The 27,408-nt window shown below is 40.1% G+C and overlaps 1 protein-coding gene across 4 annotated transcripts in view; it reads left to right on the forward strand.

Annotated features, from left to right (window-relative positions):
* The window catches only part of ERCC6L2 (ERCC excision repair 6 like 2), a 185,467-nt gene that overhangs the window by 89,290 nt on the left and 68,769 nt on the right, over positions 1 to 27,408 (forward strand). For 3 of the 4 annotated variants that reach the window (XM_075599141.1, XM_075599147.1, XM_075599151.1), the window contains 6 exons: positions 1,884 to 1,979; positions 3,610 to 3,709; positions 11,321 to 11,473; positions 13,392 to 13,472; positions 17,608 to 18,616; positions 22,521 to 22,675. In XM_075599141.1, coding sequence (XP_075455256.1) covers positions 1,884 to 1,979; positions 3,610 to 3,709; positions 11,321 to 11,473; positions 13,392 to 13,472; positions 17,608 to 18,616; positions 22,521 to 22,675 — 1,594 coding nt within the window. Of the gene's footprint in view, positions 1 to 1,883; positions 1,980 to 3,609; positions 3,710 to 11,320; positions 11,474 to 13,391; positions 13,473 to 17,607; positions 18,617 to 22,520; positions 22,676 to 22,762; positions 22,874 to 27,408 lie in introns of all 4 variants that reach the window. The other variant, XR_012801572.1, reaches the window with a different exon arrangement.

Raw genomic sequence — 27,408 nt, forward strand, 5'->3', positions numbered from 1 at the left:
CCCTTGCAAATAATTACAGACTGTCTCAAAGGATTCTACTTAGTTCTGCAGGTAATAAACTTGCTTTATTGGACTTCCGCTTATCTCTATCCACTGTGGACCAGTCTGCCGGTGGGGGTCTAGTCCGCTCCAGTGTTTTTGGCGACGTCTGCCCGCTTTGTTCTGGGCCTTGTTTACCCAGGTGTAGCAGTAGAGCTCTAGCTTCATGACCAGTTGCTGCAGATTTAGTTTGTCCATTTTGTGTGACAATCACCCTACAAAGGAAACCCCATCTATATCTTATTTGGTGTTTACGCAAGATAGAGGTAGTTTCGGCGAGGGTTCGCATTTTCTGGAGGGTGGCTGGTGCTAAATCAGTGAAGATTTGTAGGATGTCGTCTTTAGTAGTCAATGGTGAGGACTTTCTTGCAGCTGGCTTCTAAGATGGCTTCTTTAGTTTTGTAGTAATGGAGTCTGACCACTACATCTCTTGGTTTGGATGGGTTGGCGTATCTTGACTTTAACACCCTGTGTGCCCTGTTCATAGCCAAATGATCGTTGTCTAATGCTCGGTAAGAGCATCTGGAATAGGCTGGTTAAATTTGGGTCTAATTTAACTGCATCAATTTCCTCCGGGATATTTTGAATGCGTAAATTATTGCGGCGGGATCTGTTTTCACTATCCTCAGCCTTTTCAAATAACATGTCTATGCAATAGCAGTATTTCTTGCTCAACCTCTGTCTGGAATTGGTGTATTCCCCCTAGACTGCGTTCTACTGAATCAGTAATTTCCCCCAGGGCTGTCAGCTCTGTTTTAAATTTGTCCATGGACCTATTCAGTTCAGTGTGAAAAGTCTCTCTTAATTCTGTCTTCAGGTCCTGCATAAGCGAAAGCATATTTTGCCTTATCAGGGGTGTATGCTGACCTACTCTCCCATCTGTCCCAGGATCTAGATGGCCACGTGGGGGAGCTGCTATCTTGGGATGCAGCTGTCGCTACCGGCATCTGCTTCTTAAAGAAGTTAGAGGTGGCTGTGCGGCGCGCTTTCGGGGCCATCGCTCAAGCGTGAGATTTTGCAGCTCCCATCCTGTCTTATTTCTCCCTTCAGTTAGGATTAATTGTGTCCCCGGGCTCTGGTATGCGTGATCGCCGGCAGAGCTCCTCTGGACCGCAGCCATCTTGCTATCGCGCTTCACCACGCCCCCTGTGATAATTATTTTTGATGAATTATTGATCATTTTGTGAATCCCTAAGTGTCCTACCAATAAATCTTCCAATTCAGTTACTGGAATTGTATAGATCTTACGAGTGACATCTATAACTAATCTTTATTTCCCCAGAGGTAACCACAACACTACTCAGTGAATATGAGTTAGGCTCTAATTAGCTCATTTGCATCTCATGTAATATAACGGGAGTAAAAAATAACGCTAATCTTTTAAAAGGAGTAAAACTGAATTAATACCATTATTTGCTTCAGTGACTGTTGCGTTCATTTTAATACGCATTAATCGCTTCAGTGCCCTATAGTTGTACCTTGGGCGTCAGGAGACCGGTGCGCCAGGGGCCTTTGTCATACCAGCTATCATTCCTCTTTTGGTAATTTTCTTGGGGAGATTGATTTTATTTGCCTCTTCTGTTCACATCACCGTGGTGACGTTATGACCGTGTGATCGCTGCAAAGTGATCACTTGATCAGGATTTGCCAGAGGGTTTGTGATACAGTGGGGGCGTGACCCCTCCGGCACTGGAGGGATTAACTTAGGTTAACGTCATATTAAATAGACTAATGCTGCTTCATGAATCTGGGCATATACGGTATGTAGAAAACGCACATACGTTCCTTAGCACCCTCTGCTCTTAGCAGTGAAAATATCTTTTTTTTTTTTCTCCAATTTTAAGGGCTGGCGGACTAGGACTGAATTTTGTTGGTGCCAATGTTGTGGTAGTCTTTGATCCAACCTGGAATCCAGCCAATGATCTTCAAGCCATTGACAGGTATCGTATCGTTTACACAGTGGCACAATCCTTTGATTATTAAAAAAAAACAAAAAACTTTAAGAACAGTTGTTTGTCAAACTGTTTCATTGCATTATCTTCAAACACATTATACCTTGTTCTTATATAAATGTGCTCTTCATCCTTTCCATGGTATAGCTACAGATTTCCTCTCGACCCCGTGTATTGATTTTTCCTAAACTCATCAAAAGGTTTTGAATTACGGGGGAAAATGGTAATTAAAAAAAAATAATAATATCACCATGTAATGGTTGGATTACACCAAGCTAGACCCTTTAAAAGGCCATATTAACTGTATATTATTGTCCTATGCATAGTTGGTCTTAGCGGGGCTTATACTGTAGGTTAACGTCCTGTTAAATAACTTAAAGCAGCAAAACGTGAAATCTTAAATATTTATTTTGTTTTTTGTTTTTTTAAATAAATCAGTTCTCTTGTATTAGACTCCTTTTTTTTGTTTTTTTTTTAATTCAAATCTTAATGCCATTTTTAATGAGTTTTAAAGCATCTTTTGATTTCTATAGCAGGTTTTAGCACACTTTCCCATCAGTGCAAGATTGTGCAACACTTTCTTGTTTGTGATCATTTATTGCCGATGGTCCCAGAAATTTGAGCTGTAAACTGTAACAGTAAATAATGTTACCTTGGCAATACACAGTAAGGATACTGTACTGTACATTGTTGCTGCTGAATTACACAGACTGAAGGATTGATTGAAACTAAAAGGTGACCATTATGTTAGCTATACAATCAGGATTTTTACAGATTTACAACTGGAGAACCAAACAATAAATGATTGGCAGCTTAGGTAAGAATGTAGAATTACATTGTCACATGCTTACATATTAAAATAAGAGGGAAAAAAGGTGGGGGATGGGGGGGCGGGATGTAGTAATTTGACGCTCGATTTTGAAGCAGAGCAGGGCGGCAGAGCAGAGGTGGTCGGCACAGGTAAGTAAGTGCTTTCCCATTAGGTCCGATTGGCCAGAGAGCGCTGCAAATGCTAAGGGGACGGACATTTCTGCGGCCCCAAAATGTTGCCGCCTTAGGCCCGGACCTAATGGGAAATCTGACACTGATTTGGTGGAAAACATGCAGATGCACGGGTTTGTTATCTGTGATGGTCCTTGAATTTAGGAAATTGTCTAGGTTTACAGAAAATCAGATATACAGGCATACCCCGCTTTAAGTACACTCACTTTAAGTACACTCACTTTAAGTACACTCGCGAGTAAGTACATATCGCCCAATAGGCAAACAGCAGCTCACGCATGCGCCTGTCATCACGTCCTGAAAAGCAATACCGGCTCCCTACCTGTACTGAAGCTGTGCGCAGGCAGGGAGACTATAGAGCCTGTTACAAATGTTTTATTTACATCAGTTATGATGATTGCTGTACAGTACATGCATCGATAAGTGGGAAAAGGAAGTGCTTCACTTTAAGTACATTTTCGCTTTACATACATGCTCCGGTCCCATTGCGTACGTTAATGCGGGGTATGCCTGTATAGCAATTCACTGTAACACCTGAGGCGCTGTATCACAAGTCTTTTAAAATACAAATATGTTAAACGCGTAAAATTGAAAAAATAAATACTTTTTTTTGTAGAGCCTACAGAATAGGACAGTGCAGAGATGTGAAAGTTTTTAGGCTAATATCTTTGGGCACTGTGGAAGAGATGATATACTTAAGGCAAGTTTACAAACAGGTAAGATAACATCAATTATAAAATTTTCTTTATGTAAGACAGACAACAGATGCTGAACATGAATCGTCTTGTGAAAAATGTAACCCGAACTATTATACATAATACATAAAACACATTTAGTACTTTCCCTAAACTCTATAATGTATTAATTTAATTTGATACAATTTCACATAATTTCCGAGCGCCATTTTTTTGTTTTGAGCACATTTATTTTTTTTCCTTCTTTTTTTCTTGCTTTCTTTTTCTTCTTACTTTTTTTTATTCCTGTCTTTCCTTCCTTCTGCTTGACCCTTTGTTGCTCACTGACAATCAGACTATGCAGAAGAACACTACATCAGGCAGCTTGGCAACGTGATGTCACATGACCTAAATGACGCCGCGTTGCCATAGCACTTAATCTAAGTGCCTTCGGGAAGCGTGTGGGCCTCTGTAAACCCCGCGCCCCCTGAAGACAGTCTCCGGGGATGCGCCCCGCTGTTTTAGATCAAGGGTGACCATCTCCAGTCCTCAAGGGCCACCAGACATGCCAGGTATTGGGGATAACTCTGCTTAGGCACAGGTGGCTCAATCAGTGGCTCAGTCTTTCTGACCGAGCCACCTGTGTTGAAGCAGGGATATCCTTAATACCTGACCTGTTGGTTGCCCTTGAGGACTGGAGTTGGCCACCACTGTTTTAGATATTTACGTATTTCATAAAGTTTTGCATGGAAAATATTATTTATACAAGAATTTATGGCGGTTCTTTGAGCTCATCTATTTCGAGGGAAATTGTTTGTGATCAGCTTGACAGAAATGTACTAACATATTAATTTTGTTTTGAAAAATGCTAGATAGACTAATTTGATAATTGCATGCATTGTGCCTGCATGTCAGGAGAATGAGTGGTTTGTTAACAGATTTTTATGACATGTCTGGATAACAGATCCCTTTAGATTTGCCACTACAAACATGTGCACTCTTGTGAACAGTCCTAGTTTCTTCTGCATGGAGTCAGATTTTGATATAATAGAACTTGTCAATTTACCTTAAGACATCTAGAAGGCAAATAACCTATAAAACAAAGTGTACACATTTTAGGATCAAAAGAGAACAAAGCAAATGTCTTGTGTATTCTAAGAAGACCTTTTATATATGTTAATTGTAAAATGTTTGCCTATTTTTCCAGGCACAGTGGAATGTAAATACTTTGTAACTGCAAGTTTTGTTCATTGTAAACCAGATATCTCTACACACTGTGATGCTTTACTTATTGTTATTATTTAGCCATAAATCTTTCCTTTAGCAAACAACATATTTGAGCTTAATTATGACACTTACATTTTTTTGGAGCCTTTAGTTACTGGTTAACAAAGATATAAGCCAGTAACTTTGCAGACGGCTGATATTCTGTCTGCCATCAATCATTTCACACTGTATCTCCAACCATTATTACTGTAGATAATAGCCATAGTGACCCTTTTCAGCTGCAAACATATTGGCACATATTTACTAAGCTGTGCTATGCAATGAAATGCCTACCGGCACTGGAAGACATTTGACAGCCAATTCACCTGAATGGCCCATAAGGTACCTTCTGGCGCTGGAATGTGGCTTAGTAAATACGGTATGGTCCATTGTACCTGCTTTTCGGGCCTTAATGCAAAAAAAATGGCCAGACGGAATAACCCGTAAGTTAAAGAGACATGATCAATAAAGTAAGAGTAGTGTATAGGCAATGAGTTAACTATCGATGTATTTTTTAAATCATTGTTAAGTGTTCTTCCGGTGCTGGAAGGTGTCTTCTGGCAGAAGACTTCATAGCAAATATTGCCCTAATCTTTCCATTGCAGCCTTATACGCTGGAGGATCTTTATGATCTTTACCTAATCTCTTTCATGACAATGCAGTTTGTGGAACCTTGTATAGTACATACAGGCGACTTCACAGTTCCCACTTCTCTTTTTAATTTTGTAATGTAATTGTGATGCTAAAAGTGGAATTCGTTCATTATCAAAAAGATAAAGGGGCCTATGCACTAAGCGTTAAAAAAATAATTCGCCGGGCCATTTAAATCGCTGTTTTTGTGAGTGTTGCTATCACGGTATTCATGAAGGCCCCGATTACCTGTGATAGCAAAATTCACAAAACTGGCGAGTAGCCGGTGACTTGAAGATTGCCTCTCTGAAAAGGCCTTACCCGGCAATTCCTTTCTGCTGCAGAGAGAGAGAGCTGATCAGAGAGAGCCGCCTCTCCCTGTACAAATCTCTCCTGGGTCTGGATTGGAGAGTAGCGGATCGTTGGGGTACTTTGCCAAGGTCAGGATTGGAGAATGGAGAATAATCGTTGCGATGATAGCCGAGGTCAGGAGTAGAGAGTTCAGAATGGTCGTACGTAAGCCAGGTCAGAAGAGTAGAGATGCAGAGTCCAGGTATGAAGCAGGGATCAGGCAGCAGCAGGAACAAGGCAGGATGCAACAAGGTAAAAGGCAGGGATGTAGCAAGGCACAGCGTCACACAAGGTTATGCTCAGCAATGAGTGAATGAGCAAGGCAGGTATATAAGGAACCTCCCTCCAATGGGAAGTCAGGGCGGAACCAAAAGGAATGCGCGGATAGCTGCTGGGTTGCGCAGGTGCGCCCATTTGTACAGCCTGATTAGACCTGGGGTGGAGCTACGTCCCGCGCGCATCACCGACGTCAGGGTGGCGACTCGGTCGCGCGCCACTCGCGCACCGCCCATGCCCATCGCGTGAGCGAAGTCTGGAGGCGGGTCAATCATCAGGACGGGGGCGGAGCTTGGGAAGCGATCTGGAGGGGAGACTGGCCGAACAAGCAGGCCGCATGTCAGAGCGGAGGCAGAGATTGGACGCGAAACCCACGGAGGGACAGACCGGTTGCGTGTCGTCCACGCGCGGGTAGTGGAACCGCCATGGCATCGCGCCTCCTGAGTGCCTGACGGAATGGAATGGGGAGGTGAGTTCCGGCCCTCAGGATGGCGAATCCTCACACCAATAAATAATACAATCTAATGGCCTCTAACCCCTTAATCACCTTAGCGGTTAATAACCGCTATAGTAATTACAGAGTTAAACCACCCTCCCCCGCTACCCACACGGGAGGCCTAACCACCCACCACAGAACCACTATACTCACCCTGTACCCATTGATTGGCATAGTGGTACATCATACCCATATAATATGGGCATGATAAGCCACTATAGCAGTCAATGGTCACCCTAATGAAAATACATGAATGCCCAAAATACACAATAATAAAACATACACAAGCACCTAAACACCACAATTCAATAAATAAAAGCACTAGACAACAAATTTAATTAATAAAAACACTAAACAAATTAATTTTAAGTAGTAACCAACAAAGCAATTAATTAATAAAACCACTAGCCAACACATCAATTAAAACAAGGAGCCAACAAAAGCATTAATGTATTAAAAATGCCAATCAATAGAAAAAATACATTCAAACAAGCCATCCAAATTACAAACTATTTAATCCAAACAATCAAGAGAAATAGAAAAAATAACACTCAATAGAAAACAAGCATTTGCCAAAAATGCACTGGCTATCACTGTATTGCTCTATACCCTAAACAGGCACAGATTAATATATTAGCAGTCAATGGGCAATAAAAAACATGAAAATGCAAAAATGCAATCAAACCTGTAAAAAAAAATTACATAAATTCAATATTTTACTTTAGAAGCGTTAGCCCGCCAAATCCAGAGGTATCAGGAAGCTCTCGTACCGCGACGTCATCAAAGACAATCCAACACCATCCACCTTGAAGATCCAGAACAGGTAATAAAATTCTTCTTTCTTTTATCTTCTATCACCTTCTTTCTTCATCTGTAATTATTTTTTGCTTTCTGTAATCTTCTATCTTCATCTGTTAGTCCACAAAGCCCCATGGTAAATCCACAACACGATGTTGTCACGTTGGCTTCTTGACGGAAAATGAGGCGTCAAAGCCTTAAATATGGTCTGTGACATCACTTTTTTAGGTCAGGTGGTACAGCTCCAATCTGATTGGACGCTGCATCATGTGCCCACCTCTGTTTTTTGTGTTGGATGTGACATCATCGCCAAGGGAGGTACGTCACATCCTTCAAACCACATGGCCATATCACATGGCATTAGAGCCAATGTGATCTTCAATCCCATTGGTTGCTGTACCATGTGATAGGTTACATTAGTTCAAAAGGATGTGACGTCACTTCAAGGAACAGTATTGGTACCGCAGGCCAGCAGGGACCACCCGAGGACCACCTGAGGACCCCCGGACACCCGCGTGTAAAACACGTGGGGACAACCCAAAGGCCCCCAGACACCCATGGGAACCACTGAGGGCCCCCAGGCACCCACGGGGACCACCCGAGGACACCCAGACACCCGCGGGGTCCACCTGAAGGCCCACAGACACCCGCGGGGACCACCCGAGGGCCCACAGACACTCGCGAGGACCACCTGAGGACCCCTGGATACGCACAGGGACCACCTGAGGACCCCTGGACACCTGCGGCCTCTGGTATCAATCACCTATACATGTGGGGGTAGAGGAGGTGGGTATTAGTGTTTATTGTGGGTAGCGGGGGTGGGTGAAGAGAAAGAATATGTTATATCTATGGCGCTAGGCCCCAAGTCACACTGAATAAAAGGATATAAGCAGCCAGATGGAAGGTGATGTCCACTATGGCTTTCCTCGTGTAGGCGGTCAAATCATGAAAAAGAATTAAAAACAAACATAGTGTAATACAGTAAATGACACTAAACAAAAAAAACATATGACACCACTAACAAACACTATAGACTAACAAATGCTGAGACAAACAGATGACTGAAATGTAAAAAAAGGCATTTAATACAACAACTGATAATTCAGTGCAACTAAAAACACACAATGAAAAAAGTCCCTATGGTATCCTGTAGCTAGCTGAAATGCCCGCTTACCGGAGCCTAGTTGGTATCAGGCAGTGGATAATCGGAGAGTATCCCCTCTCATACAACACTGGTGCAGCTCCAGTCCATCCCTTTGGCGTCTGCCACGTGTAGTCGTCTAGAATCTAGAGAATCAGTGGATGTAGCGGCTGTCCATGCTTCACAGGGGCAGAGCAAGCGGTCTGAGCGCCTTCCCTCCGTCCTCCGTGGTGTGAGCAAGCGCAGAAGCGCCCGGCGCCAGGAGAAGTATAGCCGCAATGACACCAGCTCCTCGCGGTGAAGTGGGGAGCTAATGGCGGCAAATTAAAAAATGCTCCAGTGAAGAAGCTGCACATCACGGCTTGTGGGGAACAGGTTAGCTGTTGGAACGCACAGTGATACCAGGGACCACCCTACGCGTTTCGGAAGACTGCGCTTCCTTCCTCAGGGGTAAAAAAGTAGTGCCTTAGTCTCTGAATGTCCACATATAAATAGTTTAAAGGTACAGTGACATAATAGAATAGACATGTGCAATGGAATCAATGTGAATGGTGTCTCAGCATACAAACATGAAAACATAAAACACAAAACATATATATACAAAAATACACAATCCATAAATCTAATAATAAATCAAATGTCAAAAGAACCAATGATGACCACCAACTAATGAGTGGAGGTGAACTAAGTAGGATAGATGCATAATATATGCAAATGCATTTAGTTATTCTATACTGTCTTTTAAGTCTTTAAGTTTACAAATATATATATATACATATATTTGCCTTCTACGATATGTGTTACAACTCTTTAATATAATAATAATAATTAAACATGTGTTGGTTAATATTTATATTTATATTTTCCTTTGGTACTTTTTTAAATGAGCACCAATTTAAAAATGTTAGCATTGACATTTAATTATATGTAAATGTACACTATTTTAAGCACTTTCCTTTTTTTCAAAATTCAAATTTTGAAAATCAATCCTCCAATCTTTATTAAAAATAATAATAAAAGAAGTCCTATTTAAACAAAAACATTGGTTTGAGGACTTTAACTGTACAATGATTTGTATTTATGATGTAAAGCAAATTCATCCTAACAATATCTTTTTATTTGTATAAACATATGTAAGGTTGCTTAATAATCATATCCACTGTGATTTAAAAAATAATAATAGTAATAATAATAATTCTTATAAGAACTGAGCAGTATGTGTTTTTATTATATGTTTTTTTTTGTTGTTTTTTTTTGTTGTTTTTTTAAATAGTGGTGTTTGGCTATAAGCCTTTTGACCTACACATGAAAATTGAATATTTGTTTTTAGTTCGAGACAAATGCTATAAAATATAGGGAGGATGAGACATTTATTATGCTTTCTCTTTATTTCAAATACATTTGCCATATGTACTAAGCTTTTCTATGTCATAAGATACCTTCAAGAGCTGGAAGACACCATAGGGCCCATGAATGAACCATAAAGTGTTTTATGACATAGCACTGCTTAGTAAAATTGGGCAATTATGTTTTGGTATGCAAGATTGCACCTATACATGAAAATATTTATAATTAACATGTTTTTTTGTTTGTTTTTTTAACACATTTGTTGTGTTCTGGTAATAGATCATTAAGTCACCTGTTAAGTAAACGTATAAAGTTTACTGAAATTTTGGACAGAAAATGTCTATATGTTGGGGCATATGCATCCTCTTTATTTAATCAGTAAAGTAAATGAGCGTTTGTTTTCAATCATGACATCATTATTAATATACTTAATTTTATGCTATTGTTGGTTTCATTATACAGATGAAGCTTCCCCCGAACCATAGGGGGAAAAAAAGCACTTTCAATTCCTCAGAAGGTGCATCTGTGGAAAGCTGCTGCAGCTTCACATTCGTCTACAGCCAGGGAATGCTGCAGTTTTCCCTGCGGCAATCCTCAGCAGTGGGGAACATTACAGGGGCTACAGCTATATTTTTGCTTACATATGTAACCTTACAGTTTATGTAGCTTACCCTCTTTACAGAATTATTTTGTAAGAAGCCCCCTCTCACTGCACTACAGTGATATATACAGTGTGTAAAAAATAATAATGTGTGTGTATATATATATATATATATATATATATATACAGTAGCGACATCTTTTATTGCACTGAATGCCGCCGGCAAGCCGGGATCTACCCCAGCTGCCGCCAGTAATAAACGCGCGCCGCCGCGTTTCCCCCACGCACCCCCCCTCCTCTTCACGTGCAATTTACCCCCCCTTCCGGACCCCGAACCCGGCTTCTGCTCTGCCCCTCTGCTTCCCCGCACCCCCGCTTACCTTAATTTGATCTCCAGGGGTGTCGGGGAAGCCTGCGGAAGACGGGGAAGACGGGGAAGCCGGGCGCGCATGTTACTGTGACGTCACAGTGCGCCGCCACGCGCCGCGGCTACCCGCTTCCCAGACGCATGCAGCCGGCGGCTTTTACTCGAATAAAAGCTGCCGCTGCTGTATATATATATATATATATATACACACACACACACACACACACACACACACACACACACACACACACACACACACACACACACACACACACACACACACACACACACACCCTATACATCTGTGTAGCTATGTAGATATAGAAATATTAAGATGAGAAAAGTGGTTAATTAGGAAATATTTTTTGTGTGAAATATAGCAACTTCACTGCGTGGTAGTTGGAAGTGAGAATGCCAAGCGCTATTTTAAGGCAGTTCAAGGATCGAAGGAGCATCAAGGCGAGCTATTTGGTGTCCGCAACCTGTTCAAATTGAGAACACAAGGGACCTGCCTGACCAGAGATATTTTAGAGGTGAGGCAGTGGTCAATTTTATCCTTAAGCAAAACATTTATTTTCTGTAAAAATGAAATAATGCATGAACAAATTGTGGTGGTGTTTGAATGTTTTATCGTCCCACCCACCACCATGAGCAGCACAATTGTTTTACTGTATGGTTCATGTAATATAGTAATACTAAAAAGCTATTAAATGTCACATTGCAACTTTTTAATTTATATATTTGATACAGACATAATGTATTAGTTTGTTAAAAAAAAAACAAAACAAAAAAACAACTATTATAGTCTTGCTGGGGTTCTCTGGGTTCACAACACATTTGTAATAGATTCCGCAGGTCTCCAGAGAACTGCTCTAGTACAAACCGTGCTCCCCTTTGTGTTCACACTGCTTGTGGAACACATGTAAATTCCACCACGTTGTCTTGTGTGCCAGATCTAAATATGGAATGCATCCTGGCTGACATTTTATTCTCACCCAAAATGCAATGATTTTTGTTTGTTTTATTTTAAGTTAAAAGAAGAAAATCTCAACAGGTAGAAAGAGGTGACCTTTTAATAATACCTTTTTAAATTCATTTTTAGAGTTTATATTTAAAACAAACAGAATGAAATGAATAGCAACCATTTTTTACGGTCGGTACTTAGTTTGGTGAGAATGGTACTTAGTTGGTACTTTGGTGGGAAGAGGGTACAAAATCAAGATATTTTTATGAGAGAATTTTTTTTATTGGTTCCAAGGACAATCCCCCTAATTCAGGATGGTCTTTGTAGTTATATAACAGAATAACATGTTTTATATATTAGAACAGATTGTCCTATTATGTGAGGCGGGTCTGAGATGGTGTACCATGTTTAGGGTCACTATAGTTAATAACTGGAATAAACATCTGTTGAACTGTACATTGCCTAACCAATTAAATACAAATGAATGCCTGTACATTCACTTTTCATTCATTGCTTTTATCTGTATACTTCAGAAAGGCTTCCTTATACCTTCTTGATTCTGTCTCTTGATGACAAATAATGGGTTACAGAATGTGTACTGAAACCTTAAAAATGCTTTCCTAAATAGGACCAAATCGAATTACAGTAAGAGCGGTGACTTGTTTAAAAATAATTTATAAAACATACAGGTTTTAATACACTTTTTGATTAAAAAGTCTACAGGTGATGAAGTAATCTGAATTGTTCACTCAATAATTGGATAAGGTTTTGGGTGGGGAAAAGTACTTAGGCAGAGCTGAGGGCTATAAAACCGATGCTAGATTAAAATTTACAATGCATACAAACTTTACGTGAATGCAAGTCATTTTACAAAGTGATCAGTCACATCGTTTTAAGTGATTAACTATCAATGTCACTTAGTTGTCCCTTGTAGCTGTTCAAAGGGAAATATTATAAATGGCAAGTAATATAGTTAAACATATTTACTTAATGTAGAAAGCATACATCAATTGTTATCATAAGGCACTCCTTTTATTATTTTTACAAGTAAGTTTAAACATCCAAACAGTAAACATATACTTACAGTAACAAGGTACAGTAATGCTTAACAAAGGGATTTAACGGTTGGACATTACGAAGTTTGGATAATGAAGGGGGAGGGAGAGTACCTCTTCCATTATTTTGTTTTTTTTGGTTGCTTTATGTTAATGAACTGTATCTTCTTAAGCAGGTAGAGGTTTTTTATAATATTTAAGTCTTGTAGATGTCACTCCTATGATTTGGAAAATAAGGGTAAAGTATAATATTCACCTATTAAAACAGACATGATGATATATCATATGCATTATACTGTATGTCAGGGTTTTCTTTATAAACATCAGTACTGCAATGCACTTTGCATTGCATTTCAGGCCTTTTCAGTGGTGAGTCAATACATAACTACTTTAATCATTCAACTTTTGCTGTATGTATTTTGCCTTGTCTAGCGTGAAGGTCAAGTGGAAGCTGGAGTCGTAAGTGCCACTATGTATGTCAGCCAGAAATCTATGGCAAGTAGCACAGGAAGGGTAAGCTGATTTCTTTTTCTTTCCTTGTGGTTGTGAAAGTATTATTAATTAAAGTCATAAGCAGTTCAATACATTTTTGTTTATTTACTATACCGTAGGAATTAAAACCCTTTCATTTAAAGGTAAGGAAGAACATAAATGATCAAGAAGGTGTGCATTAAAAAGATCTGGTAAAGCTACAGTATACACCTACTGTATATTTACTAAGTGATGTTATTCCACAAGACATCTTGCGGCACCAGAAGACATACGAATGCCCATTCCAGTGAGGGGACTATAAGGTGTCTTCAGGGCACCACTTAGTAAATAACCCATAACCTTTACACAATCATGTCCATTTTTAATTGATGCACAAAACAAATGTTTTTACACATATGCAAACAAAAGTGTAATTCAATTCTATAGTGCTTGATGAAGAACTATTTGAAGCATGATAAACATCCCCAAAAACCCCAATGATCACTTCTGTGCTAAAAATGGTTTTGCCAAACTTTATTCTTGGGTTGTCCTTATATAAAGTGACCAATAACACCTAACATTGTGGCAAACAATAGCATATGTTTTCTGTAGTCTATTGGGGTGAGGAATGTCAAAACAAACAGTGGCTAGCCAGATAAAAACAAAAATCTTTATAATTCACTTTAAGATATTGAGAGAGAGAAAAAAAGAATGGTCATAGATCAGTTAGAAAGTTTTAGTTCATGATTTGAGAACCATAACTTTAAATGAAAAGCCCTGTAGACATGAAGGGTATAGAGATGTATTTGTGCCTTCATAAGAAAAGTAACTTATGAAATGTGGAACATTCTGTGGTATTAATTGATGACACATTGATAATAAATTGCCTTATTTTAATTAGTGTGTCATAGTTATTACAGCTCTGTCCTGTTTTACCGCCTGCTGATCATTACGATGTGTCTCTGCCACAATCTAAATATACATTTTTTATGTAGCTCACTAGAAATAAAAACAGATGAGAAGATTGCAAAAGCAGTCTACAAATGAACATTATGCCAAAGTTTTGCAGATGTGTGAGCATGTCTGTCTAGATTACATATATTCACATCGCTCTGCCACCTCACCCCTGTGAGTCACTGCCATAGCACGATTTGGTCATAGGTCGCTTAGTTTCCATATGTGGCTGTTGCACTGAAAGGGCAGATTACTATACAATTTGGTTACTACAAAGTAACCATCGTGTAGGGGCCATTTAACCTCATTTGGTAGTCCTATTAAACACTAGAAAATGTATAGATGAGGCTGGTGATCTCCGTAACTATGCTTCTGTAATTCTTTCCTCACATCCTCTACTACAAAGCCCCCCCCCCCAATGTGCTCTAGGAGCCCCCTCTCCTATAGTGTTTAAGACTTGCATTTGTGTTATACAGGCAGTCCTCGGTTATCCGACACAATGTGTTACTCAAAATGGCGTCGGATAGCGAAGCGTTGTAAAGCGAATCACATTTTCCCATAGGAACCCAGTTTAAATCAAACGTTCCGTTCCTGAAGGCATTTTTTATGCTAAAATACACAAAATATTTTACTCAAGCAATTAGATTATGCTGCACACACATACATTATGATGTAAAAATTCTATTTATTGAATCCAGAACTGTATAATAAAACTGTTAGACATGTTTAAACGCATAAATACACCACAAAACCTTCACACAGACTGATCTGGATGATTTCCCTGACTGCAGCTTTCTGATTGACATAATGTTGCAACTTTGCAAAGCGTCGTAAGAGCGTCGGATAAGCCATTTTGGCGTTGTAAAACCGGCCATAGGGATGCATTGGACAGAGTCGGATAAGCCATTCGTCGTAAAACGAAGCGTCGTAAAATGAGGACTTACTGTATTCACAAAAGTGCTATAGCCTTGATCACCTATTAATAACCTTTAACAGCGGGTAATGACTCAAGTTCTCCACCCTTGGCATCTGTAGTTTAAACTCTCCATCATAGTCCACTTGATGCAGTTTACTCATAGAATGGACCGAAAGGTATAGTCACTTTTTCATTGTGTTTTTAAGTTCTCTAGACTGCTGTAAAAAAAAAATCAAAGTCTACTCCGAAAAGATGTTGGAGGTTTAAATAACAAGTGAAATTCAAAGGACCATTGTACAGTAGCATGTTGCCTTTCTTAGAAAAAATGGGCTTCAGTGATGTAATGCCTTGAAGGGAATTGCACGCTGTGCAAAACTCACAAAAGCTGTAGGCTATTAATTTGATCATATTTTAACCATATTGTGACTCAACATTTGATCATTTATTGTGGGTCTGTTTTGAAAAGTAATTGTGCTTTATTAAATCACTTCAATGACAGGGGGAACAGCATTATGTTGCTAGGAAGGTGTGTTACTGGCATGTACTTTGATGCTTCTCTGTCAATTTTATTTGGCCATTGAACTCCACAATGTTTAAACCCGAATAGAACGTGCCTGTTAATTACTTATTGGAATGATGTCTGGGCTCTACCTTACTGAAGCTTTGGCCCACCCCTGTTGTATGTTTTTCTTACAAATAACTTGGTTATGTTATGTAGTTGGCCTATAAAGTTGTTTAGTTTGAAAAGTCATATAACTTGAAAAGTTGGAAGGTTGCATGCAGAATGAATTATTTCATGCTATAAATCACACACGTTGCCAGGAAACTTGATTGGATAAAAAGCTCTTTATTCCCTGGAGCTAGAATTTTCATACCTCTTTGCATACAACAGAGTTGATGGTGGTAAATGCTAATGGTTATCATCAAATACATTTTACATAGGATAAATCTACAGTGTGTACAGTATGCTGTATCCTCACTTTATACATCAACGTACTGTACGTCTTAAGTGTATAAGATTCAAAACTGTAGGTTAGTGTCGCCAGCCAGTCCTACATGGAGAGTAGGCAAAAATATTCTGCTAAAACTTTTCATGCTTTCCAGAATCTAACATTGATAACTAACAGAGAAGTCATTAAAAAGGGCTATACTTGTAGGTATTTATTTTAAGTCTGGCTTCTAAATGTGGAATAATGTACTGTGTTTATACACTAAAAGCATCAACACAAAATTAAATATACTCTGCAATTATTGGTAAGGCGTTACTTTTTCTTAGACGTCAAGAATTAGCTACCCAGGACACGCTACAATGGGGTGTAATTCCACAATATTCCCTTAGTACTGTAATATTTCATAGGCTTGTGCTTCTCCATAAACAATTGCACAACAGTGTGGTTCATCCCTGAGACAACAGTAAGAATACATCAAATATTTACATTTTAATTTCCAGCATTCTGTAAATTACAAAAGTGGTGAGTGACATTGTTCCCCAGATAAACAATGTATCCCAGTGAAACGTAGAATATAGACAAATTTTAGAGTTTACCCTGGATTCAGTGTCAACGTTTGCATAGTACATTTTGCTATATGTGAACATACTACAGCACAGATTAAATAATGAAACTGGCTATATCTGGACATACAATGCTTAAGCAGTGTTACCATTGTATATTGGGGATTGTTATAGAGTGGTAGTAAATCCTGTCAATTTTCTAGCACGTGTTCACTGGAATAGCCTTCCTTTCACTCCTCCCAAACTAAACCACTTAAAGGAATGTATTTCTTACCATTAACTTAATTAAGTCTCCTAAAGCTGAATGCAAACCTGGATGTTGGCTATTACTGAATACAGATGCAGATGCAGTGCTATCTAAGTTCCCTATGGGTGCGAGGAAACTGCTGGTGAACGGAGCCCGACTGTGGCCTGATAGTAGTCCTGAAGGAATTAAAGCTCCAGAGACCCCCTGCTTCAATCTTTTGTACTAAAAATAATAATAAAAATAGTGAGATCTTCTGTAACAGCTGTGTGGAGAGAGACAGAGAGAGACTGCTTCTCTCTGATCTCTCTGCACAGCTCTTACAGACTGGTGGCGGCCCAGTGGGATTAATGCTGTGTGAGTCTCATTCAGAAGCAGGAACCCCTGCTGCATTAATCTTTCTGGGACATTCACTCTGTGCTAGGCCGTGATCGCGCCTGGCTGCAATCACGGCCGCGCTACTAGTGTCGCACGGAGGAAACCTGAATCGTGTCACATCTGTATATCACATCATCTGTTTAACTCTCTGTGATTCTACTTCTGTTGATAGGTTGCAGATATTGATAGCGATGAGGACACAGTGGATGAAAAACTCGGACAACAGTTTGAGAAGGAAACCTTCGATTTTAGCAGTGATAGTGGTGAAGAAACAAAATCAAGCTTCAGGGCAAAATCCAGAAAAAGCCCTGCAAACACAGACTGTCACAGACAGCTGACATTACAACAGTGCGGGTTTTCTAAATTGCTGGATAGAGAACCTAGAGCTGAAGACAACCACACTGATCTTTCACGAATCAGTAAAACAAATGTACCCAATGATTCCAACATAAATGTTAAAGATACATTGGGCCTTCACAAGGTGAGTAATACTCCTTATCGATTGAAAGGGCGAAGAAAAGGAGTGAATACACCAGACTGGAACATTTCATCAGACTCTGGGAGAAAAAAGAAATGTCAGTTCTCAGAAGAAGCTAATGTTGTCCAGGAGACCGAATGCAGCTCAGATGAAAGTGACGATGTTATTTTGTCCTCCCAAATCCCTGAACAAGGAGACAGGAAAAAAGCTGTAATGACTGCAAGATACAGCACAGAGTCTGATATATCAGAATATTCAGAAGTAGATTATGATATTCTTGTACCTGCTAGAGGTGGCAGACGAACAAGTGATAGCAGTGACTATATAAGCGACGAGTCAGATGACATTGAAATACCAAAGCGGAATGTGTTGGGTAACCATAGTGATTCGATACGGACAAAGACCCAAGATAAGCACTCCTCCCATAAGAAAAGGAATGCGGATGATAATTCTCAGACAATAGATGCCTTTTCATCCTCGGATAATGACAATCTTCCCATCAAGAAAGTTAAGTTTAGTCATCAAGACCTGATATACAAAAGAAAGAATTGCAGAACTCAGACTTGGTCAAAATCACAAAGGCCAATAAGTGAGAGTGATTCAGTCACTCAGTCGGATCCTTCCAGAATGCATGAGGACTTTGTCAAGGATGATAGAATTGTCCGAAAGGAAGATCATTTTGGTTCCTTGGACAGAATTTTAGGTAATAATTTTAATACAAAGCAATCTTGCAGCAAAGCAAATGCTGTGCTTCCAATGTAAACACTGTGTCAAGTTGGCTAACTAGCTTCTGGTTTCAGAAAGTTTTTTCTGACCACCAATTTTTTGTTCTGAGTTTTCACTTTACGTAACAAATCAGATCACATTTACGATCTGTTTAGCTCTCAGTTGCAGAGATGGCGCATGACAACAAGTGTTGATCAATTATAAATCTCTCCTTAATATTAATAACTAGCTCCATCTATTTAGTGAGAGAAAGAATAGGGGGAGCAAAAGGGTTTAGAGCATATTAAAAAGCAATAACAATCTTAATACAGGTCACTGTCTCTGGAGTGTCAATATACAGATGATAAATCAATACTCACACGGCCCTGTGTGAGCAAAGTTGCATAGGGGTGTCTTGATTTTGGGGGTCTGGTCTGTCCACGTAGTTAGTGGGGTTAAGGGTATACATAAGTGAAGCAATAACCATAAACACTTACACGGCCATGTGTAAGCACAGTTGTTGAAAGGTATCTGTGGTATACACCTAGATTGCCCGTCCAAAGTAATCCCAGGGGTGCTGTGCACGCTGCTGCTGGCAGGCAGGGGGTTAAATACGGGTCTCCGTCACGGTTCTCCCGTTCTGGGGTTCTTTTCCTCCCCGTTTCAGCAAGGGTAGTGAGTGAGGCAAAATGACAGTGTGATATCAGCAATGATCTTTAAAAACGTAAACGTTTATTAAACATTGAATATTGAATCACAACAAATGCACTCACATAAAATAACACTGTCCCGGCGTGCTCCCGTGGCTGTGGTTCGCAGATGTTCCTGGCCGCACTCTCCTCCGCGTCCGGAGTCGGAATAGATGGCGGTTCCTGGCGCGGCTGTGTCTGCAACTGCTACCACCAGCTACGGAAGCCCCAATAGTTCAAAAGTCTTCACCGAAATAGAGCTACGCGTTTCGCCGTGTAAAACGGCTTCCTCAGGCTCAAAATGTGGTTTGAAGGGGGTCAGTATGGTTTATATAGACCCATGTTAATTAATACTGTTAACAGTTTAATGTTTATTAGATTTATATTTAGCATTTGTCAATGCAGTGTCCTTTCAATGCTACTAATGCCCAATAAATAAACCGAGGGGCTACTATTTCTCCTTTAATCAAAAACCTGCCTCTAACATATAAGGGATTTTGAGATTAGTACTTAAACATATTACTATTGTTTCTGACTCCCTTTTTATCTCTTTTTTATCTTTTTTATCTTCCTTTTTTTTTTTTTTTTTTTCTTTCCTTTTTTATCTTTCTTCTAGATATAAGGAAAACTGTCAATTGCCAAAAAAATCTTAATTTTTAATTTTTAATTTAATCGGGTTTTATGCTCAGAAGTAAAAACTTATTCATTTTTAGATTGAGTGTTACATTGTATTTTTAGGAAAATTAGATTATAACTATATCAGTGATTAAAATGTGTTTTTGCAATGTATTAGGTTTTTATGTTATGACCATACTGTATTTTTTGATGAATTGTAATGTATTAAATTTTGGAAAATGTTATGCTGATAGGTAAGAATATATATTGCACTTTAGATCATGAAGGAAACACTACAGAGATAACAGCCTCTGTGAACCTTCTAGAACAGCCACTTAACTAGGAGTTTTAATTAGAGATCAAACATTGACACAATTGTATTGATTTAACCCTTTTAATTAATGAGTATCTGTGCTTTAGAAATAGTAGCCCCTCGGTTTATTTATTGGGCATTAGTAGCATTGAAAGGACACTGCATTGACAAATGCTAAATATAAATCTAATAAACATTAAACTGTTAACAGTATTAATTAACATGGGTCTATATAAACCTATATACTGACCCCCTTCAAACCACATTTTGAGCCTGAGGAAGCCGTTTTACACGGCGAAACGCGTAGCTCTATTTCGGTGAAGACTTTTGAACTATTGGGGCTTCCGTAGCTGGTGGAAGCAGTTGCAGACACAGCCGCGCCAGGAACCGCCATCTATTCCGACTCCGGACGCGGAGGAGAGTGCGGCCAGGAACATCTGCGAACCACAGCCACGGGAGCACGCCGGGACAGTGTTATTTTATGTGAGTGCATTTGTTGTGATTCAATATTCAATGTTTAATAAACGTTTACGTTTTTAAAGATCATTGCTGATATCACACTGTAATTTTGCCTCACTCACTACCCTTGCTGAAACGGGGAGGAAAAGAACCCCAGAACGGGAGAACCGTGACGGAGACCCGTATTTAACCCCCTGCCTGCCAGCAGCAGCGTGCACAGCACCCCTGGGATTACTTTGGACGGGCAATCTAGGTGTATACCACAGATACCTTTCAACAACTGTGCTTACACATGGCCGTGTAAGTGTTTATGGTTATTGCTTCACTTATGTATACCCTTAACCCCACTAACTACGTGGACAGACCAGACCCCCAAAATCAAGACACCCCTATGCAACTTTGCTCACACAGGGCCGTGTGAGTATTGATTTATCATCTGTATATTGACACTCCAGAGACAGTGACCTGTATTAAGATTGTTATTGCTGGTTAATATGCTCTAAACCCTTTTGCTCCCCCTATTCTTTCTCTCTCTATATCCCACAAGGGCTTTGGAAACCCCTTTCTGGGGTTGTGCACAGGGATCCTTAACAGACTCCATTGTGAGAGACCACCTCCATTTGGTTTGTTATTCAAGCATCATACTGCACCCCCCACCCTGACACAACACGTAAGGTAAGCGCCCGGCTCTTGTTTGCATTCCATCTATTTAGTGTAATGGTTTTATTTGGCAGTGAATGGTTTAATCACATTTCAGGTTAAGCTGTAAAAGTTATTGATACTCACTGTGTTGTTTTTATGAACAAATGAAATAAATACTTTATTGTATTATAATCGGCCATTAGAGCAAACATTAAATAACAGATCACATTGAAATGCTTTGACACAGGTAAACTAAAAAAGATGCAAACTATGGGCAAGACAGCTTTAACAATTTAGATGGCAACACTGCAGTGCTCTGAATATGCAGAAAACTTTTGAACATACAGAGAAAATGGATTATACATTCATTTTTGCTTTTTTGACTTTTCACTATCGAAACCAATCTTGCAATCAAATGTTGGCTTTCAAGATAAGACATTTTGTTCAACAATACATTTCAGCATCAGCATTGAATTATTTCTACTGTATGAGGTTGCTGAGAGCAGACAGATTTCCTTAGTGCTTTTAAATAATCAGAGTATCCACACACAATTGGTTATTGAGATAGTGGACTACATAGACTTGTAAAACACAATCTGTGTACTGCCAAACAAACTAGAACTTTAATATATTTGGGCATATGTATGTAAATGGAGTCATTTTCTCAAATACCAAGTCAAGTTAGTCAGTCAGCTAGTGACCACATACAGTAGTGCCGACGAGTATACTAAAACAAATCTGGGGCAATCACCAACAAGACCCAGGTACATGCTGCAACATTTCAGTGACATTTCTGCAGACAGACTAATGGCCCATCGGATTAACAGCGAGGGTCCCTGGCAGTCTCATTCAAACTGAATGGGACTGCCAGGGACCCCTGCTGTGTTAATTCTCTGTGGGAAAGAATATACTGTACTCGGTGTGTATTTGTGCAAGTTAAAGAACAATGTGGATGAAACACACAAAAGTCACCTCTCAGGATGTGAAGAATGTGTCTCTAAGGCCCTAATTCTGTGAAGTGTGGTAATACACAAACGGTGCTATTTCAGCTTACAGAATAAGGGCCTAGGTTTTTTTTTATTTTTTAAAGTGAATGGACGAGTTCAAGAAATCGCATAATTTTCAACATTGATGTATATTATTAAGTTTATACATCTTTTGAAACGTCATATTTTTATTCTCAGATGGAGTTGAGGAAGTAGCTTATATTCATTCAAATCAAAATGTGGTTGGTTCAAGCAAAGCAGAAAATCACTTGAGTCGGTGGGCAGTGCGAGATGTCTTTGAATTAAATCAATTCTCCCAGCTCCCTGCTAATGTCACAGCCCATCGAATAAAGGTAAGGAGAAACCATTTTTTTCTGTATCTGGCAAGACTAGTTTGTGATAGTTTGCACCAACTCCAAATCTGTGTCTCTTCTCCACAGAGTTTTGATGCTAAGTTAAACAACATTAGTGACTTGTCTGGAAGGGACACATGAAGTGAAAAGAAAATTAGCCATTGTGCATTTTCGAAGTCTTCTATAACCTCTTTGAAAGTAAGATTTAAACTCATGGGAGATTACCTGGAAAGACTAGCAACTATCAGCACATGTGGAAACAGTTCACCTACTATAATAGTGCTACTAACACACACCGACTTTCATGCTACTTTTAAGTATTTCAGTTTCCTTAAAAATAATAAAAACTGAACAAAGTTTGTGTGTGTGCGCGCGCGCTTGTCGACCTTGTGTGCTTGGTTTTCCCCTCTCACCTCTGCTTATCCACACTTTTTTATCTCCATGTTAATTTCCCTTGAGGCTACTGAGGGTGGGTTTTTGGATGAAGTACAAAGTGAGAGGGGTTTCCTGTTGGTACTCTGGGGGAGCGTTCTTGTGTGGCTGTAGATGGAGGGATTTCTAGATTTACCTGCTGAAGATGCTTCAACATAATTCAATATTACCACATGCACATTTGCTATACTGTGAAATATGTACTGTTAGGGTGCTGGATACATTTGGTATTGCAGCTTACATGTTCATTTCCTATTTTCTTAAAATGTTATTTTCATGGGTTTAGGGGATTTCACCAGCAGCAAAGGAAGGTTTCTTTACAGGAAGGACAAAAAAACATGGAATGTACTAACCTTGGAGACTGTGTTTGCAGATACAATTGATATAATTAATAACATATTGGATATTCTGAATAGGTTAAAATATTAGGCAGATAATTGATCCATGGAGCAATCTGAAAATATAGCAAGAGGTTAAACACAAAGGACATATGTCTTTTTAAAGCTACTATTGTACTTAACCAGCGTTGGTTATTTATCATTCTGTGAAACGTGATATCCTTGGTGTTACTTTTTTGTACCTATTCCACAACTCCTTGACCATTTCTGTCAAACTCCATGGTTACAAGGCACTTTTTATTTGCTTAGGTACTGCTTATTGTAAATGTGACTTAAAGGAGCATTTAACAGGGAAACAAAAATCCCTTAGGTGGGAAGCATAGGGTTTCTGGAGTTGAACTTCGTTAAATTCAGTTTCGAGACCCCCTGCTTCCTGAGATACATAACTCGGAAGGTGCCTCAGTTCTTCATGCAAGTTTAAAAGTCCCATGGGGCGCAGGACAATAGAAGTCGCTATGGATGACATAGCGACTTCCTATTGGCTCGTGTGAAGCGTGACCTCTAAACTGCCATATTATTCACTAGTAACGCATCATCTTCGGAGGTATGTATCTTGGGAAGCAATGGGTTCCGGGGCTAAAATTAATGAGGTTCATTTCCCGAGACCCCCTACTTTAAACCTAGTACAAAAAATTAATAATACCCTAGATAGAATCCCACCTTTAAGTTTTCTTTCTGTGCTTCTTTCATCAGATAATGGAAATCATATTTACTATTTGAAGCCCAGTTAGGTTTCTTGGCATCTACAGTAGGTGACAATATTTCAAGATGAATTTCATCACTAAAGTTTGTATTTTGTTGTGTATTGATGACTACGGAAAGCAGAAAGCTTTTCTAGAGGGATGGGTGTGACGGTGAAGAGGTAACCAGGCTCACTAATAAAGGTTAAGCCTATTTGGTTACCTCTGCTCCATGTTTTGGTGTTCAGGAGTGTCAGCTCTTGGATCTAACTGTTTTAAAAGCCCTGCCCTGTCTCTAGCAGTGCACCAATTGTATTTAGTGCCTGCCTGGTCACATGATCTTCCACACAGAACTTTGCATCTTGGGTAGTCTTCTGCAGCCCTAACAGTGATTTAAAAAACTCCCAAACTGAATCTTCAGCGATCGATTACAGGAGAACGGATCGATCGGCAACTTAGCTAATCACTTGTCAGTGTGCAGATTGTATTGATAATAATAATAGCATGTTCTTGTATAGCGCTGCTAATTGTGCGCAGCGCTTTACAGAGACATTTTGCAGGTACGGGTCCCTGCCCTGTAGAGCTTACAATCTATGGTTTTGGTGCCTGAGGCACAAGGAGATAAAGTGACTTGCCCAAGGTCACAAGGAGCTGACACCGAGAGTTGAACCAGGTTCCCCTGCTTCAAAATCTCAGTGCCAGTCAGTGTCTTTACTCACTGAGCCACTCCCTCTCCTGGTGATGCACATATTGAATGTAATTTTTATTTATTTTTTTAAAACGGCAGCATGAACTGCAGCTTTAAAGTGAATCACTAGTATACAATTACATCTTATTATATCCATTTGCTTTTACAGAAATGGATTTAAATGGAATTCTGTCTTCAAACATTGCACATATTGTAAACGACCCATCTCTTCTCACGGAATACAAAACAGTGTAAGCAAACTGCAAATCAAGTGCACTGTAATGAAAGCCTTTATATCAGCAATGTTAAAAATTGAAATTCTCAGACAAATATGATATAAAGGTGCTCTTAATAACTTCCCTTCTGTATTTATAGTACTTAGGGCCTCACTGCATATGCAATACTGACAGCAAGCTTAGCCCTCTCATTTACACCACGCTGCAATAACATAAAGAGGAGTTTACTATTGATCCAGGTAATACTACAAAGCATCCTGTTACGCCTCTGTCAAACACCAGAGAGAGTGCCAAGTGTCTGTCATCGAGTTCGAGGGATTAAGTTCTTCTTTTATAGTGTGATACTTGTACCAATTTATACAAAATATAGATATGGTTTCTCAGTGCGGATACGTCTATATTTTGGCCTGGGTTCATGCCGCAGAGGTTGCATATGACAGCTGGTAGGAAGCTGAGAGGAATACAACCTCCCTCTTCTCCGTCACCACATTTCAGTTGCTATAGTGATTAATCCTGAATTGAATGGCTCTCTTTGTACATCTCTTTTGAGAAGAAACGTTCTGTAAACGTAAACTAAAATCATTCAAATGATTGATAAAATCACTGTATGAAGTAGCAGGTACAGCACGAAGGTTGTGACTAACAGATTTTCATATATTTAATAGAGTAAAGTAATGCTAACATGAGATATCAGCTTTTCAAAAACCTTGAACTCTAGCTTGCAACTAATTACTCTGTGAGTACTTTGTGCTGCAAGTCATTCTGACCTCTTCTGTATTAAAAAAAAATCTCAGGCCCAGGCATAACCATCTTGAAACATTATACTTTTAAATGTCAAAAACCTCCCTGTCTTTAAAATGCTACTTAGGGAGTTTGGAGGTGGAATTCAAACTATACTAAACATCTATTTTTGTGTTGTTAATTAATCTAATGCACTAGTGCCGAGATGGGCAACCCTGTCGCCAATCGCCACAAGTGTGGCGAATTTGAGTTTGCTAGCTCCCACAGTAAAATAAACTTTTTCCTGACGGCGTGTGCTGGTTTTCGCTTTCTGAATGAGTCAACGAAGTTAACCAGCCTATTTTGATCTTTCAGTTAAACAGCAATTCTACTTGTTGCCAAGTAGAACAAAGAAAAAACAGTCAAACAAATATGTAAGGGAATCAACAAGTGCACTGTAAAAAGTGCACTTAAAAAAGAAGGGTTAACTCTAAAGAACCCATGATGGGGGATACCGAGCAGAGCACCCTGCCTAACGCCCACTGGGAGGCAAACTCCGAAACCGTCCCAGCGGACTCGGCGTACGTGAACTCTGCCCGAATACGGGAGTGCACCAGCGCCCGGAACACTGCCACGATGTTCGTTGGGACCCCCCTCTCCAAACGCTGCTTCCTGGTCTTGTAAATGGCTACCTTAGCCACTGCCAGGAGCAGGTTGACTAGGAGATTCCTAGGCTTATTGTCTCGGGACACTGGGCACCCAAAAATAAAATGATGAGGGGAAAAACCCAGCCAGAACTGCAGAAGAAGGCTCCTCAAGGTGGATAAGAGGGGCTGCAGTCTGGCGCAGCTCAGATAAATGTGGAATACGGACTCCCGCTCGCCACAGAAGGGACAGGCGGCGGGGGAGTCCGTGAAGTGTGCCAAGTACTCTCCTGTGCTCAGTGCACCGTGGAGGACCCTCCAACTCAAATCCCCGGCGGGACGGGGAACCAAAGCTGAATAGAGCTTTCTCCACCGGGGTCTCTCGCCCTCGTTCCCAAAAAATACCCGCCTCCAGATGGTATCTGGGCGGGTGACAAGGGCGAGGTAGTGCACTATATGGAGCACCAGAGAATACAGGACTTTCCTCGGCATGCCGCGAAAACATGCCGGGGACATATCCCCCAACCTGCTGAGGTTGGGGGAGATAGGAGCCCGAGGGGGTTGCCGTGGTTTGGGTTCTACGCAAAGATCCGGAGAGCTGAAGTTGATAGGTTGACAATGCTCTCCGGTCTGCAAAACCCCCTCGATGAAGGTGCGTGAGTCGGGGTGGATTGCATATTTAATATCCCGGATCAAACGACGATGGACACGGGCAGTAAGCATACCCATACGGGGCGCAAGCACCTCTGCGCTTACCCAGTCTCGCCGCTCATAGTCCAGGAGATCCCCGACTCTGGTCACTTGCGCCAGGATTAGCCGGCGGTAAATAGAGGGTGAATCCAACATCCGAGCCCCCACTGCCGGATTATACAGCAGGGGCTCGGCGAGGAAATCAACCCCCACCGCCTGTTCCTTCCTGGTCGCGGAGACCAATT

Source organism: Ascaphus truei, chromosome 1 (genome assembly GCF_040206685.1).
Source record: "Ascaphus truei isolate aAscTru1 chromosome 1, aAscTru1.hap1, whole genome shotgun sequence".
NCBI lineage: Eukaryota > Metazoa > Chordata > Amphibia > Anura > Ascaphidae > Ascaphus > Ascaphus truei.